Raw genomic sequence first — 18327 nt, 5'->3', positions numbered from 1 at the left:
TGTGTGTGTGTGTGTGTGTGTGTGTGTGTAATGTAAAATACAGCAAACAGCACTCTGCACCAGCTGCCGTCACGTGGAGATACATGAAGATCAACGCACGTAGGAGCTCAGCCATCTCTGCACCTCACTCCCGTCTGACACGAGCAGGAGGATTTATTCTGATCTGCATCAGTATGAACACATTAAGCAGCAGCAGATGGTCGCTGGCCGGCTGCTCGCCTCCATGTCTGAGCGTGTGTCACCCGTCACAAGGAGATTTCCAAAATCTGTGTGGACATGTTTACTGCTTTGTCTTATCTGGCCGCCTGGAGAGCGTTTGCATTGAGCGAGGCTGTCAGTCAGAGCGCTGCTCTGTTGAGACAGAAAGCCCAGCGCTCCACGTCTTCAGCTCTCCTTCAGCTTCTTGCTGAGCAGTCACACGTTATCTACCTGCACACACACACACACACACACACACACACACACACACACACACACACACACACACACACACACACAATGTTACTCGCTGCCAACAACCCGGTCGCTGGCCGTACAAATATGGCAATGTCTGTTTTCCTGGCCTGCTGCGTGTCAGAGGTCAGGGCTCTGTCCTCCTTCACAGAGTTTACATCCACAGCGGAGGACAAAGAATGGACATGAAGACCCGCGCTCGGGTCAAACGTTCTAACAAAGTCTCAGAGTCTCCTGACGGCCTCACACGGGCCCGGCCCAAAGAGTCAGTTTTTTCAGGGCCGTGAGCGTCTGCAGTGGTGGCTAGCTGTTGTTCTCAGCCGTCATGTACTTCAGGGCGGCGAAGCCGTAGCGCCGCGACATGTTCTGCTGGAACTCCTCCTTCAAGGTCTTGAGGCAGACCCGGTACTGCTTGTTTGAGCGGAACTTGGTGATGTCGAAGCTCGGCGCGTGAGGCATGTGGATCATGTAGGCGTTGGGCAGAACCACAAACTCGTACTCCTGCAGAGAGAGGACAGGGAGAGCGTCTTTACTTCATCACCTCACATCCGGCCCACAGAGCAACGTTCACATCTTTCAGTGTCACCAGAATTCCTTTGGAGTATAGAGTGAACACAAACCGCTACATTAATGGTGATTAATGAGTCATCTTTTCTTTACAAAGCTCCTTGGAGTCTTCCGCATCACACACTGATGCGTCTGCTCATCAGGACCAATTCGGGCCCAAGGGCCCTTTGACATGGACTGGAGGAGCCGGGGATTGAACCACCAATCTTCTGATTGGAAGATAACTTGCTCTAATCGTACCACAGGGTTGCTTAATAAACTCCACTTTGTCGGCTATAAAGTGGTGAAAGTGAAAGTCACTGTTTAACGTGATCACATGACGTCTTTGAATACAAGCAGTCCACTAGTTAAATCATCTAGTTACCTAGTTACCTGAACCATGATTCACTGTCTGTCTAGTTTAACCAGCGTGTTGAGTAAAGATATTGTAGGAACGACAAGATCATCCATGTCACAACTTAGTTGTGTTATATAGTTATAGAGTAACTGCTGCTGACAACATCAGAGCAGAGTGTGGTGGCTGGGGGCGTGGTTAGGCTCAGCTGCAGAGGGGGAGGAGCGGCTCAGGGAACAGGTGCCGGGAATGAGGCCTAATTGGCCTCAGCTGGAGTGGATTGCGTATTTTGTGTGTCTTCCCTATATAAGCCACAGGATGGACGGAGGAGGGAGATAGAGGAGCTAGAGACGCAGTCTCCCAGAGCGGCGTAGCTGGGGTGCAGTTCTGAATAAAGACGTTGCCAAACGATATTAAGGTCTGCTCGTGCCATTTGTGCTGGGAGGGGGGGAACTCGGGGAGGTAACTGAGCACGTTACACAGAGATTGTGGATGGAAACAAACCCCACAATGAGCTGGAAGACGATGAAGCTTTGTCGAGCAGAAGAACTGCAGAGTTGTTGATTCTATCCTGCAGGTTCATCTCATCATATTTCCCATACAGATAGCATCCTTTTATTATATATTTGGTGCAGCTTGAGTGATACGATCATAACTAATCCTCAGCCCTGTGATTGACCTCTGGTCATTATAATGTGGAACTGGCTCGGTTTTACCCGGAACCCAACGCTGAGATACAGAGAGAGAGGATGGATGAACTATACTGTGGACCAGGGGCATTTTCATTGAATAAGTCACTGCAAATAGATGGATACTGAGTACTTCATCCCAACCTGACCGAAGCCTCATCATCATTAGATGCATAGTGATTCTTCAACAGGGCATTAACCGTCTAGCGGTGCAGCAGCAATAAACCTGTGAAGCACCAAGCTTATTTAATAGCCCTATAGAACATAACTTATACATCTTTATATGTTTTACAACAATGTATTTTATATTTCAAGATAGCGTTTTTGCAGACGCTAGCAGTTAAAGCATGAAGGAGGAGTTTAGGGAACAATTAAGCAGGTAGATGGAGTGCGTACCTGTGCATCCAGCTCCATGATGTGAGCCACCTTGTTCCAGCCAAAGCCCACAAAGCGGCGGTCGTACTCAGGACTGTCCCTCCTCACCATGACGTAGGGCTCAAAGTCGGCTTCCCATTGCACCCGGTAGGGTGTGGTGGCTGTTCTCCATTTGGCAAAGTTAGTTGGAGCATGGCCTTTAGTCCACACATGGTACCTAGAGGGAGAGACAAGGAAAGGTTTCACCAAACTAGAGTTGAAGGGAGAGGGAAGAATCCTGTCTGTATCATGGACTATTAGACTTTACTTCCAGGGCCCTGTCTTACACGCTCAGCATTGCACAGAGCAGTGCAGCTGTTGTTGTTGTTGCTAGTTTCACATCGACACAGGTGTCATTTTCATGCCCACATTGTGTAAGAAGCTGGATCTGTCAGTGCCCCCATGGGCTTGTTGCTCTTATGAGGCATAAGGAGTCTTGAGGCAGCAGAAAGCGATGGCGCCATTGACCAACAAATACCTGGTTAAAGTTAATGAGCAAAGTATTATACTGTTATTTATGAGGGCAATCATTCAGAGAGTAAGATGTGCCTACATTGGTGTGTTCACTAGACACTCTGTTACACACACAGGGCTGGAGCTCATCTTCCTGTTACATACATCTCCTCTTCAAAGTCAAAGTCAGTTTTATTGTCAATTTTGTGCAATGTGCAAACATGCAGAAGATCGATAGTATGTTTCTCTTCTGTCCAACATATAGAGAATTGTGCAATGTAATAATAATAAAGTGCAATGTAATAATAATAAAGTGCAAAGTGAGGCACCGATGATCCTTCCAGCTGCATTCACTATGCGCTGCAGGGCTTTCCTATTGTAGTCTGTGCAGCTTCCGCCCCACACAGTGATGCAGTTGGTCAGGATGCTCTCGATGGTGCCACGGTAGAAAGTGCACATGATGGATGGGGGGCTTCCTGCTTTCCTCAGCTTGCGGAGGAAGTTGAGGCGCCTCTGGGCTTTCTTTGCCAGCGATGTCGTGTTGGCTGTCCACGAGAGGTCCTCGCTGATGTCCACCCCCAGGAATTTGGTGCTGCCGACCTGCTCAATGTCCGCACCGTTGATGGTCAGTGGTGGGTGTTGAGTGTGGCCTTTCCGGAAGTCAACAACAATCTCCTTGGTCTTGCTGCTGTTTAGCAGGAGGTTGTTGTCTCCGCACCACGTGGCCAGAAGGTTGACCTCCTTCCTGTAGAGGGTCTCGTCATCCTTGGTGATGAGACCTATCAGTGTTGTGTCGTCTGCGAATTTGACCATGTGGTTGGTGCTGTAGCTGGTTCTGCAGTCGTGAGTCAGCAAGGTGAAGAGCAGAGGACTGAGCACACAGCCCTGAGGGGCCCCTGTACTCAGAGTGATGCTGCTCGAGGTGTTGTTGCCGACGTGTGCTGCTTGTGGCCTCTCACTGAGGAAGTCCAGCAGCCAGTTACACAGCCAGGTGTTGAGCCCCAGCTGGTCAAGTTTGCAGATGAGTTGTTGTGGGATGATGGTGTTGAACGCTGAACTAAAGTCAATGAACAGCATTCTCACATACGAGTCTTTTTTGTCAGGTGGGTGAGGGCTGGGTGGAGAGCGGAGCAGATTGCATCCTCCGTGGACCGTTTGGCACGGTATGCAAACTGGAAAGGGTCCAGGGTGGGGGGGAGAATGGATTTGATGGGTGACATGACTAGTCGTTCAAAGCACTTCATGATTATGGGGGTCAGTGCCACTGGACGGTAGTCATTGAAGCAGGATGGAGTGGGTTTCTTTGGCACAGGTATGATGGTGGTGGCCTTGAAGCATGGCGGAACAACAGCTTGTCTCAGAGATGTATTGAAGACATCCGTGAAGACGTCCTTAAGCTCCTCTGCGCAGTCCCGCAACACACGACCAGGGACCAGGGATGTTGTCTGGACTTGTTGCCTTGCCTCTTATGCAGTCAAATGGAGCAGCTGGAGCAGCTGATGGACCAGACGACTGGGAGAGGATCCCAGAGGGTCCACCTCTCTAGGACCACATACCTGTCCCTTCCCTTCTTTCACAAGGACAAAGCCACACTGATTCAGCACCACCCGCCCCTGGACAGCGACACACAGTAAACAGAGCGGTGGAGGAATGTTTCAGACTCTTGTGACTCAAACATTTCAAAAACACCAGAGCGTCCAGCGTGTTTACTCCAAAAGTCAGAATCTTCACATTTTCACTGCAGAAAACCGCTTCTGTAATTTGCCAAATCTGCCATAGCAATGTCCCAGATGCAGGAACATCCGGCTTTTAAAGTGAATGGGAGATGATGCTCTGATTGATTTAATTCATGTAACGCATGTGTTTTGTGGACTTGGAGAAGGTCTACCACCACGGCCCTCTGGGAGTCCTGTTAGGGGTACTGGGGGAATTACGAGTCGTCCCATCCTCGCCAGGTCTTCATGCTCTGAATCCCTCAGATATAATAATGAAGCGTTCTCAGCAGACTGCACGGCAGGAAGCAGACAGACACCTTTGAATAGCCCGAGTCTGATTCCACTTCCTGTAATGATGACTGATTTTGAATGCTTGGGACTGCTGTCTTTTTGGCTTTAACATGTTATATTACATGTTATATTTAATCTGATCATTTGTTATTCATTATTTTTAAACTAAAATAATGTTAGAATCTGATGTTGATGTATCAGATCAGTGGACAAAGTATTCTGATCCTTTACTGCAGTAAAAGTACTAATGCTAATCTGTAAAAACACTCCACTACAAGTACACATCGTTACCTACGGAAGAGTATTCAGTATGTATTCACTTTTTAGTGTTTATTCTTTGGTCTCTACTCTTCTGTGTCTTCCTCAGGCTACTCAACGCATCACTAGTTAAATCCACAACGTCTGATATTAACATGGACAGACAGCAGGAGTAGTCCTTGTTCTGAAGCATCATATACTGTATGTGTGTTTATCTTATTAAGCTAATAAGCACAACGCAACAGATTGATGGACTGACTTCAGATCAGTGTGAATATTAGCTGCTGCTAGCGCTCTTTTAGCATTAGGGACCTCCCCATGTTGAGTGTAAAGACACGTGGAGAGCTGGATCTCTTTCTGCTCTCCTGCTGAGGCTTCATGCTCTTTGAAGAGCTACAGGAGAACCAGTTGGATAGAGATGAAGCTCCCGCCCTCCCTTTCTAACACTCTCCTGCCACAGTAAGCGGTCAATACAAGTACACATGTTAGGAGCCGCTGTAATGAGAGCCTGAAGACGTTGCTGTGCAGAAACAGATGAGCTCACCTGAAGGTGAAGAGCGTGCCCATGTCCAGCTGAGAGAGCAGCTCGGCTTTGGACTTGGGGTAAGACAGACGGTATCGCAGCGTCTCAAAGGCGGGAACCACGAGGGCTTTCTTGGCGTTGGCCATGTCCAGCTGCACCACTGACTTCCTACAACACACACAGACGACTGGCTCACATGCTGTATGCTACTAAAGCAGGTCGAGGTGCTGCCTGCTGCTTCTCCTCCTACCTGAGGTACTCGTACAGGCCGTACATGGGCAGGAAGTCGATGTCGGACAGGAACATGTAGGGCGTGTTGACGTGCCGCATGGCCACGTTCCGCAGCAGGTTGACCGGGTAGAACTGCCCCTCCTTGTAGACGATGTGGTAGCCCACGTTCCCGCGGCTCATCAGCACCTCGGAGCCCTGAGCGTAGCGCAGGAACTGCTGGGCCTCGGCGTCGGACAGGTACAGGGCCAGGCTGATGGGGCCCTCCCAGTGCTTACAAATGGCCTCCAGCATCTGGAGCCTGCAGGCGGGGACATCACAACATGTTCACTTTCAAGACCCTTTTACTGGTGTGAGATAATGAACATATTAACCTCTGAGAAAGAATAACTCACAGTTCTTGTGGCTTTAGCTACCTGACAAGTTCAGATTTATGTTTCTTCTGGATTTTGTTTGTTTACGATGCTTAACAAATATAAATATATAAATCCACGTAGGGAGGATGGGTGGGTGAAGTCAACTTATTTTAACATTATGTAACTTATATTACATAACACATGTACTGAAGCCAAACCATGACTCGACCTTCAGAGGCTTCACTCGACCTTCACTCGACCTTCAGAGGCTCTACTCGAACCTTCAGAGGCTCTACTCGACCTTCAGAGGCTTCACTCGACCTTCAGAGGCTTCACTCGACCTTCACAGGCTCCACTCGACCTTCACAGGCTCCACTCGACCTTCACTCGACCTTCAGAGGCTCTACTCGACCTTCAGAGGCTCCACTTGACCTTCAGAGGCTTCACTCGACCTTCAGAGGCTTCACTCGACCTTCAGAGGCTTCACTCGACCTTCACAGGCTTCACTCGACCTTCACTCAACCTTCAGAGGCTTTACTCGACCTTCAGAGGCTCTACTCGACCTTCAGAGGCTTTACTCAACATTCAGAGGCGAGCTTTGAAACCAGTAGTGTTCAGTCCGGCCAGCTCAGTGTCGCTCGCCCTTCACAGAGAGGAAGCAGTCACACGTGTTAGGACTCTACCAGTCATTTGGTATTCTATATGAAGGAAGGTGTGTTATTTGCTGAGCGTTGCTGTTTTGGATCCACAAAGCCAATATTTCCCTCCACAGGGCCACCATGGGCTTTATTAAAACAAGATGCAGTCAAACGGCTGCTGACACACACTGCGTTGATATACTGCTGAGCAGAGGACGCAGCATGCTGGCAATATTAAAACAGGGCCAAAGCTTCTCTTCCTGAGGGAGACCTAACACACTATGGGGTTTTTAACGGTTCATTCTCTTGGGCGCATGAATGGGCTCCATGCATGGCAATGTATTAGATTATGATTCATACATATGGGCGACTGTGGCTCAGTGGTGAGCAGGTCGTCCTTCAAATCAGAGGATCGGCGGTTCGATCCCCGGCTCTGTTAGCCCATGTCGATGTGTCCTTGAGACACTTAACCCTACATGTCTCCCGTAGCTGTTCTACAGTGTATGAATGGTTGATAATGATGTGGCTCCTTCATGGTAGCTCCTCCCATCAGTGTGTGAATGATGTCATGTAGTGTTAAAGCTTTGAGTGGTCGGAAGACTAGAAAAGATCTCTATGAGTACGGGTCCATTTACCACCATTTACATAATCATGGTGTGTGAAAGGTTTACATTTTCTGGTAGAGACGGGTGTCTCTACCAGAGAGCCATTAAAGGAACATGTGCTAACGATTCATTTCAAGCCCACTGAAGCCGTATTCTAATGGTTCTGGTAATGGTTCTGAAGGTTCCAGTTGTAGCGACTGCTATCAGAAACATCCAACATTCTGGCTGGTAACTCTAATGAGAAGCGTAAACCAGAGTGTGGGCACCGATGGAGGAACCAATGCCACCGTTCTTATGAGCAGCCAACATCTCAGCAACAATCCTATTCCACCATCATCATCAGCTCCAATACTGTGGGAGGTCAAGGAACCCCAGTAACCTCTTTCAAACACAAGGCTGTCTGAAGGTTCTCCATTCACGTGCAGTGGAGTATTAACTATACTGGATCTTTGTTCCTGCTGGTGAAGAGTACCTGTCCATGGACAGCTGGGCGACGAGCGTGACTTCCGTGTTGTCAGAGCTGGCTTCGTGCTCATAGTGGAGGAAGTAGAGGTGCGTTCGGTGGACGGTGAATCGTTCTCGGCGAAACTCGTAGCAAGGATCATCTTCGTCCAGCTCGGACAGAGTCTTCTGGAGCTGCAGACGGAGAGGAGAGACAGTAACCATTAACCACCAGTAACCACCAGTAACCATTAACCACCATTAACCATTAACCTCTGGAGCTGCAGATGGAGAGGAGAGACAGTAACCATTAACCACCAGCAACCATTAACCAACAGTAACCATTAACCAACAGTAACCATTAACGAGAGTCGACTAATCATTAATCACTTCACATGCTGGTGTAAATGCATTAGTGATGTCATAGACCGGCTGAAGTAAAGTCTACTCTGGTTGGATACTTATCATGTGAACTTGGATTCAACGAGAAGGTCTCCATGGGGAAGATCTAAGTGTCATTGCCAATAAACAATGGATATTTATATGAAGGAATGTTCATCTTTGAGTTGTTTATCCGTCCTTTATACACCTAGAAAGAATCAAAAGGGACCTTTGAATGAAAGCTTAAGGCACAATGTTCTTTCCCATCAGTCAGGAAGCGTTGCTCCTGACAGGAGAGGCATGACTCATGTAACATCTTACTTCGCCATCTGTATAAAATACTTTTCACTGGAGAACTTCACGTGTACCGAATATTTGTGGAGCAGCAAGGATTCAGTGTTGAGGGCTTTTCTGTGTCCCAGTCTGCCACTTCTAATCTTACATGAATCCATTTAGCACCAAGGTGTTAGAATTGATTACAAATAAAATGCACTTTTCTAATTAATTCTCCCTGATTAGCTTTCGTCAAATACACAAACAGTGGTACAGGATTTGCTGAGCACAGACCTGGAGTCTTACGCAGTGTACTGCACCCACCACGTGTTAATAGAGCAACACATGTATGAATGGACACAGCCTTCTGCACTCTGGTCTATGTAACTTGTTCAAGAACACTAGAATCAATGAAGCTCAACAAAGCACAATCATTTTGCTTCGGGGAGCAGAGAAGTGTCTGCAGGGCCGTCAGCGGTGGAGTGGAGAGTGAACAGTGTTATTAGTGGAGCTGCAGTGAGGGCCCGGGCTGCAGGGGCCCGGTGGCCCTGAAGGAGCCGGGTCTGCAATATGCAGCCAATCCCTCAGTGACTTCATTAGTCTAATCATCACTTTAATGGGATTTAAATTGGTGCTCAAACTCTGAAAAATTGAGTGAGCAAACTATTTTCTGAGTTAAGGACACTTTAGAATTGAGTGTTGGCAAAAAAAGAGGCCCCTTGCATACTATGATGGGAAATTATAATGTGATTAACTGACCACAGTGCTGGCACTTAAATAATTCTACGGTCCCATAGTGGATGATGCTAAAAAGCCAACTCCAGACCATGGTGACCTTCAGCAGGCTAGAAGCTGAGGAGGAGCATCACCTGGATGAATGACTCTCTACGTATACAAGTACAGGCTTTGTCAAGGCCTTGTTAAGCTTCAAATCAACCAGGTTATACAGTACAACATGTGGGCCAATCAGTCTATAGTGTTTAACCTCTTCTGAAGGTGGGCTGAGAAGCCGGCTGCCATAGTCTGCTCTTGGCTATTTGATGCCGTTTTTTTGTCCAGTTTTTGTATAAATGAGGAAAATGCTGCACACTTTCTATTCAAAGATATTCATCATGTTACGCTCTGTTATGCAAAGGACTGTGCCAACTTCTTCCCTAATAAGGATATATTTGAAGTAATACAAAATGTACACGAGACACACGATGCCAGTGGTGAGCATGCGCTACTGAGGAATCCACGAGTTCAGTGTAGACCCTCTGACTGACAGGTCTGGGTTGCCCCTGTCCTCACAACCAGCTGTGTCAGCAGAAAGGACAGTGGTCAGACACACGCTCGTCCCCAGACTGATTGATGCAGAATTCAATGGAGATAAAAAGGTTTACAAGCAGCTCAATGCGGATGATCTGAATCTGAAGATACCGGGAGAAAGAGAATGTTTGTAGTCACCCCTAGTGCTGTGGCTCTAGAGATGCCAATGTCGGTCCGTTGCCCATAGTAGTTCAGAATGAAATATTTGGGTTTGGGTTTCTGACTCTGTACCTTTATGGTACCAACTAAATGACATTGGTACTGCTGAGCACTACATGCCAGTACCTGAGAGTGCACCTGGTTGAGAAAATAACTTAGAGTAGAGAGAGAAAGAGAAATTACTGCAGCGTATTCAAGTCATAGTGAGTCAGGGCAATAGTGAGCCAAACAAAACATATATCTAAAATCTGAGTGTACCATGTCCCCCGCAGCAGCCACAGCTAACGTTAGCGCGCCTGAAGTCAATGCCGGTGAAATTGAACAGTCCATGGAGTAGAGCATCGCAAAGTACTGATAAAGGCACCGCTGGATACCAGTAGCACATTCCAGAAAGCAATACCAATATCACTTCAAATGTGAACAGTACCCAACCCTCACAATATTTAGTTTGCCAGGAAATCTTGTACAGACAATTATGGTTCAAATAGAAGGGATTCTAGAGAATTTGGTGATCCCCTAACTTTTACCCTGCACCATCTACATTTCAATGCAACCAAAACATTGGTGTATGACCCAATCCCTGCAGAACTAATCACATTCATTTTAGGAAGCCACCTCTAGAATAACTGTTTCCCTGCTGAGACCGGCTTGTAATCCCTCCAACTCCACCCAGCAGAACTTCTTGATTGTTAAATAATTTCCAAAAACCCTGAAAAGCCTTAATAGCTAAAATGTTGGGGGGTCTCTAAAGACACAAGACAATTATTTGTCACTTGCAGCTTTCATTAAAATATATGTGAGTCAGCAGTCAATCAATGTCAGTATCAGACAGGCGTTTAAAAAAAGTGCGAGTCTCTGCAACTTCGAGGGTCCTTGAGCACGGCGCCATACACGAGCATCCAAAATATTATGCATTTTGGGGCAGAAAAATGTGAGATTGGCTGTAGACAGACACAGAGACACACACACACAAAACACATATATACACACACATACACGCACAATCACTTGTGCACACACAATACCAATCATATCACCCCAGGATGAGCGATAAGGGATAAGAAAAATGCAGGTGGTTGCATGTAATGACTCATTTTTAGTATGGATAAGTTGGTAGAAATATATTTGAGAAATTAGACAGATAAGAGATAGTTTGTCTAAAACGCTCCACAAACACTACGTGTACATGGATTGCCCTTCACCAACTGCTTTCAACCAGAGAAGTGAGAGTTTAGGAACCCTCCTGAGTAAATATATACGAACATTGTTAACAGTAAAAAGAAACGAAGACATGACAGTAGCAACATCTGTATTCTACAGACAGCAGAGCAATGCCTGCTTAGACCGAGCAGAGAAACAGACAAACACATTTCTCATCCTGATATTTGCAGTACAGCAAAGTACAAATGACCTTTAAGATCAGTTCTGCTGTGAAAAAACCTCAGCTGATAAAACATTTTTGCTTTTTTAAATGAAAGTACTGCCAGACTGCAAGATAAACACCTGGATTTCTGGCTGCAGATGTGACATATGTAGACAGAGAGACGAGATGTTTTTGTAAAATTGAGGAAATAATGATTTGTTTTCATTTCACAGGGGAAACATTCAGGACAGACAAGATAATAACGGATGAGAATGTCCCTCTTCAGTGTATTTTAATGGAACAGACATGTGTGTGCCGTCCAACAGTGGTTTTGTATCATGTTTATGTATGATATGTCCCGTTGGCAGCAAGTACACAACAAACGAGAACAACAAGGGGCCCAGGATGGAGCCTTGGTGAACACCACAGGCCACAACCAAAAGGTTCTGTCTGATCAATACGATTTAAACCAGTGGAGAGCAGTATCCCTGATGAAAGAATGCTTTTCAAGGGGATCCAATACAATAATGTGATCAGTAAAATACATTTTGTTACTTTAATGAGGACACATTGGGTGTTAAGATGAGAATGGAAACTCAGAAGGTCAAGGCTAGGTTTCATGAGGTGGGTGCACTACTGCATGCAGGCAGGAGGGAACTGCCAGTGGACAGAGAGAAAGTTACAATGAGTAAAATAACATCTCCTCTAGAAGTCTGGCAGGAATAGTTAGTTGTCAAGTCAAGTGTCTCCTTTTAAGTGTACTGTGAAGGGGCCTTGAAATGATGATGGGAGGCAGTGGGTTGGAGAGAGGGGTCGCCAGTGACGAGGCCGATCTGAAGTTTGATCTCACTTTTTGGGGTTTGAGGAAAGCAGTTTATTGTCTAGGAGGGTTAACTAAGATGGGTTGTTATGAGAGTTTGTTTCTATGACGATGCTTTGTGATGAGATATTTCTTTAGGATTTCATACAAAACCAACAGACTGCGATTTCATTTCCATATTTCTTCCTTGATCCTTCACTCCAGATTTAGAAAACATCATAGCACAGAGACAGCACTGGTGAAAATATAGTTAGGGCTGGCTCAGGTTTATAGCTAGGGCTGGTTCAGGTTTATAGTTAGGGCTGGCTCAGGTTTATAGTTAGGGCTGGTTCAGGTTTATAGTTAGGGCTGGCTCAGGTTTATAGTTAGGGCTGGCTCAGGTTTATAGTTAGGGCTGTTTCAGGTTTATAGTTAGGGCTGGCTCAGGTTTATTGTTAGGGCTGGCTCAGGTTTATAGTTAGGGCTGGCTCAGGTTTATAGTTAGGGCTGTTTCAGGTTTATAGTTAGGGCTGTTTCAGGTTTGCCCTGGTCCAGCCCCTAGATATGCTGCTATAGGCCTAGACTGCTGGGGGACATCTTAGGATACACTGAGCTCCTCTTCTCCTCTTCTGTCTCTCCTTCTGTGTGAATTCATATCTCATTAATGCACATTCATAACTTTGCGTCTTCCCAGAGTCTTTGTGCTTCCTCTTCAGGCTTCCATGGATCGTGGTTATATCTGGACCGTGGTCGTGCTCCTGCCGTGGAAGTCACATTTCTATTACTGGTTTTATTATCATTATTATTTGATTATATCCACTGTTGTTGTTATTATTAGTAATAATTGTCCCTCTATCTAAGAATCCATCACAAAATAATTAACGTTGACAAAAACATCATGTAGAGATGTACTACTATTGATATTATTACTCTAATTGTGTCATTTATGTCATATGGACTGACCATGTTGTGATTGTATCATGTTGTTAATTCTGTACACATGGCATCTTTTGCACTCCTGTTCCTCCTGGGTGCAGGATTCAAATAGGCAAAGATTATTTATTGTCATTATGCAACATAAGGTTGCAGAACGACATGCAGTCGTATCCCATTTGCTACACAAGCAAAACACGACAAACTAAACATTAGTGCACTCCTGTGAATGTTCTGAACCCGTCTGTAGAGAGGTGAGCCCATCAGTGCCGACCCGTTGCTGGGCTGAGCTGTGTTCACGCTCATGTTTGGCCCGTAGCGGCACGCAGACGCTTTCATACTCTCTGCGCTGTTTGTCGCATCATTCTCTGAAACACCAGGGGGCGCACAAACAAAATGAACTAAAATGAAAAATCCAAAAGACACGTGTAATCATAGACTGCAGGTGTAACCGGCAAAAAGCCATAAACCAGCCTCCACAGTGACGAGGAGGGATGTAATGATCTGTAAACTCATACTTCGTGTTCATGGACTACTTTATTGCCTTTGCTGATTGGTCTCATCCTTTGTATCTTTAGCAAAAGGTTTAGTGACAGATATGTTGGACATCATCTCCCTCACAATGAGCAGCGCTAGAACAAAGCAACTCTCACAACAGCTCACACAGCACATGCAGAACAGAAATGTTATCTAACCTCTAAACCTTTTGAGTAGCGACTGAATCGTGTCCATAGAATTGAATATTGAAAGCTGTCAATTATTGAAAGCTCTAATCAATTGCTTGGTTGGATTCTCACGAATAACTTTAATTCATTCATTAGTTTAGTTTAGTGAAGGTGTGACATGACGTCATGGTTCAGTTTATACTCTTTAGGTTCATGCATAAAGATCTGTTTATTCCCATTTCACCTGAAGAGACACCAGTGCACGTGTCAAAGAAAGGAAAAATCATCCTGTTGAATGAAATAGAATTTTGTCCACTGGCAACTTTGGTATTTATAATTTTCATTATGAAAAAAAGCAACATTTCAAACACTTTCCCTGAAGGAAGCAATCGGCTCTAAAACTGAAGAGGATCTCTTGTATGGAATTGAAAAAACTGCAGACGGGTTACTTCCTGCCACATCTGAATGATGCCTTCCTCGTCTTATCCCTGCTGTTCCTAAACACTTCAGGAGGTTGAAGGCGGGTCTTCCAGCTCCGCCACCTTATTGGCTCTCGCCTCAGTGTGACTGTTGCACACCAATCAGCTGGCTGCTTAAAGTCTCATGGCTGCACTGCTTTTGAACCTTGGTTCTGCGTTACATGGATCCATCGGCATAGGATGCATTCTGACAGTAACCGGGACCATCCTCCAGCTCCAGGACACTAACTGCTACGCTAGTTTAGCACCACTCTTCATGTCTGCGGCCACACCCCAACCCAACACAGGAAGAGGCTCCACCTACATTCTCACTGTTGTGGTCCGCCTCGCTGGGACAGCCGAACAGCTCTCTCCGCAGAAGGTTGCCGTCGTACTCCAGAAAGGTCAAATAGAGATTCCGGAAAAACTCGACATGCTTGTTCTTCACTCGTAGCTTCTTGGGAGAATTCCAGTGGATCACCTGAGCAGAAGAACCACAGAGAAGAGAGCAGACTGTTATTGTCAGGGTCAGATCTCTCTTTGTGCAAAGCACCTCCAAATGATAACTATCCTGGACAAGTCCTTAAAGCACAACAGCTTTAGTCCAGCTCTCTTTGGACCCTGAACACAATCTGTACTCAAGCATCTCACTATGTATTTCAGTAATGACAGTTAAATCTACCTAGATCAAACAAGGAGATGAGAGGAAGTTAGAACCTTTCCTAATTTCCTACACTCTGAACTGATAGCAGGAGGTCAGGGGTCGGCAACCTGCATGCGGCTCTTTAGCCCGTCTGTTGCGGCTCCCTGAGGCTTTGCCAAAAAAAAGAGAAAGACAACTTTTTTTTTTTTAATTTCTTTCACTAAAATGTGGTCACGTGGCTGTCAAGCCTCCACCCTGCAGCTGCTCCTCGTGACTCAGAGCCCCGCCCTCACGCGCAGATGAGTGCAGAAGAGCGATTCCTCAACTGCTGCAGCAAACTGAGTAAAGTAGATCTACTTTCAGGAAGTGGATCACGTCTCCAAACTCCACTCCTGCTGCTGGTTCTGTGTCGGCTCATGAGACACTGAGGCGTCCGTTAGTAAACACGGATCAGTCCTCCGTTTGCGGTGCTGTAGTGAGGAGGACGCTCAGTGTAAACGTAGCAAAAGATATGCGTTTAAAATGTAAAACTCACTGAAGAGGACAGGTATCGAACCTGCTACCTGCAGTTACAGGGCAACACTCTACCACATGAGCCACAACTATAGATAGACCTGAAGGTCTGTAAAGTTGTGTTTTTAATTAACCTTAATGTAGCTGACACATGACTATTTTTTGTTTGATAGTTATAAACAGGTAAAATAGCAATGTAAAAAAAAAGGCTTTATTCTTGTTCTATAATTTCATAAATACAACAAACTATAGTTTTTTTGTATATATAATATGACTATATATAAAACTTTAGAAGCTGTGATATCAAATATTTTTTGCGGCTCCAATTTTTTTGGGGTGGAAAAAGGTCAAAATGGCTGTTTGGATACGAAAGGTTGCTGACCCCTGCAGTAGATGAACAGACACTCTGACGCAACTGCCTCCTCACATCTTTACGAGGCACCTCACTTAAACTTATACTCACATTTTGTATTTCCTTTGTAAAAATCAGTTTGATGCTTCAAATGCAATGGGATATTCCAGTGAAGGAGCTTTAACCAGTCCTCACATGTTCAGCCTCCACTTCCACTTCTTCCAGTGCGTATACTTCAGCTATCACACACATTCTTTTGAAACGTTTCAACTGCTTCAGCTTGTATTGCATTAGTAAAAAGCAATATGACAATAATGTTGTTATCTCTAGCCGATGGAGCAGCAGTGTGATGGGCCGAGGTCAGACTCCTCTCTGTCCTCCTCCATGCTCGTTGATCCACCACATTAAAGCTGCGTATCCTTTATCTCTCACTTTCTGTCAGGGTGGAAAGGCTTTTCTGTGCATTTCTTCCTGTTCTCCCTTTCTGCTTGAGCTGAAACTAACTAAAGAAAGACAGCTGCACAACTGACTTTCTAATCAGCGCTCAGCAACTGAATTCAGTCCACTGCAGTATCCTGTGTTTGTCCTCTGGGAGGATTTTTATGCATAAAACATCATTGCGTCGACAACAACCATTTATTACAGGATTTGTCTGTTGGTTTTCTCTCAGGGTGTCACGTCTGCTCTCCCACATCAAGGGTCATGTATCCATAACCACTTCGTGAAGTTCATATTTAGATATCAGCTCATTTGAAAGTCTAATTTATGCGACATCCGCTTTGGACCTGTCAAAACAGGCATTAATGAACATTATTGTTGTTGGAGCTTTGGGGTGTCATCAATACCAAACTGATCATCTAATGAATAAGTAATGAAACCTGGTCAACGATATCTTTATAGTTCTACATAACAGACCTGGACGCTCTGCACATCTCCTGAACCTACAAACCTGTTCAAGCTTCACAGAATCCACAAGGCTCTTACTGCCGAGAGCAGAACCAAACGCCTCCCTTTGGCTGAGGCTCCTGAGTAATGCAGGTCAGGTCCTGCTTGTGTGACAGAGAGAGCCTGGTGGGGACAGCAGGGCTCACCTTGAGGTCCGACACGTCTTTGTAGCACTTCTCAGAGCGCGTGTGGTCCGACAGCTGGACGTTCCAGAAGCACGGCAGCTGGTGCACCAGGAACGGGTTCTGTTTGATCACAGCGTTGAAGATGTCCTGCACACACACACACACACACACATTATTATTATTATTATTATACAGGGTGACGCATCATTGCCGACTGCAGAGGACGGTAATGTTCAAGCCTGAAGTCTGAGCTTGGACACGATGACATGCATGAAGGAGACTGGAGGTCACATGGGTCTGACTCAATCACACCGGGGAGACATGGAAGATTTGGGGTTCATCCCAATTCTCTTAATAGCTTCTAACTTTTCCTCACTTGCTGGATTCAATTTCAATTCAATTTATTTTGTATAGCCCAAAATCACAAATTGAAGAATTGCCTTGCAAGGCTTTACAATCTGTACACATTCGGCATCCCTGTCCCGGGGCCTCACTTGGACTTGGAGTTTGTATTTAGGGGGGGTAGTTTAGCACACTGCCCAACTACCAATACGGGCGCACCGCCATGCCTTTCTTTTTAAAGTCATTTAGTACATTTGAAAATGTCTGACAAATATCTGCATATTTGTGCAAAATGTTGTCTCATAAACCTGTTTGCTGCGTTTACAGAGTGTGTGCATAACGTCAGCGCTCAGACAGGGAACGAACAGGAACTGCATTCATTGACATTCTCTTAGTAAATTCATTATTTAATTATCTGGCTTGTGATTAGAGTGTGTAAGTGAAAATGTGTAGCGTATCTCACATCAAAGTGGTTATTCACTGACACATTAGACACATCAAGTGTTTCCTGAAGAAGAAGAACAGACTGATGACACATGAGTCATGATGCAGATTAAAGCCCAACAGCTGCAGAGCGCTGGGACTCCGAGCTAAGACGTTTCCTGGTGATCGTCTCTGCCGATAGGATCTTCAAAAGTCTCTTCCTTCTCCAGGCTCGGGACTAAAGGGTCCGATGGAAGAAGTGAGCCCGAGCCTGGAGGTCTGCAGCTCTCGATGAAGGTGCGAACGGGAAGAGAGACAATCTTTCTAATGAACCAAGGAAGCGGTTTAATGTTGACACAGCAGAACAGCTGATCCACTGAAGGCGCATATACAAAACCCACGGTCCGCCACTGAGGATCAGATCATCCTGAAGCAGCACAGTTCTAATATAGAAGGGTATGTCGGTCTGGTAAAGGACCTTATGTCTCCTCAGGGGTCCCTCCTCAGGGGTCCCTCCTCAGGGGTCCCTCCTCAGTCCTCAGCATTGGGACAGTCTTCACAAAGGCAGACCAGAACCATCTCATCAATGCGGGTACCAACATGTCCCTCTTGATCCTGCTCTGATTGGTGGGTCTGCACTGCAACAGCTTGATTCTTCATAGAAGCGCTATGAGAGTGGA

At 45.8% G+C, this 18327-nt stretch overlaps 1 protein-coding gene across 3 annotated transcripts in view; it reads right to left on the bottom strand.

Moving 5' to 3' along the window:
* Positions 1–756: 756 nt before the first annotated feature.
* Positions 757–18327, bottom strand: part of large1 (LARGE xylosyl- and glucuronyltransferase 1) — a gene marked incomplete at both ends in the record, with an annotated part of 60696 nt that continues 43125 nt past the window's right edge. Inside the window, 7 exons of one of the 3 annotated variants that reach the window (XM_079235955.1) lie at positions 757–954; positions 2440–2635; positions 5719–5865; positions 5948–6226; positions 7997–8160; positions 14630–14785; positions 16904–17029. In XM_079235955.1, coding sequence (XP_079092081.1) covers positions 757–954; positions 2440–2635; positions 5719–5865; positions 5948–6226; positions 7997–8160; positions 14630–14785; positions 16904–17029 — 1266 coding nt within the window. The remainder of the gene's footprint in view (positions 955–2439; positions 2636–5718; positions 5866–5947; positions 6227–7996; positions 8161–14629; positions 14786–16903; positions 17030–18327) is intronic. The other 2 variants (XM_079235956.1, XM_079235957.1) reach the window with 2 other exon arrangements.

This window comes from Taurulus bubalis, assembly GCF_910589615.1.
Source record: "Taurulus bubalis genome assembly, chromosome: 20".
NCBI lineage: Eukaryota > Metazoa > Chordata > Actinopteri > Perciformes > Cottidae > Taurulus > Taurulus bubalis.
Note: the sequence above shows the minus strand (reverse complement) of the source record. Positions and strands in the feature narration are given on the sequence as shown.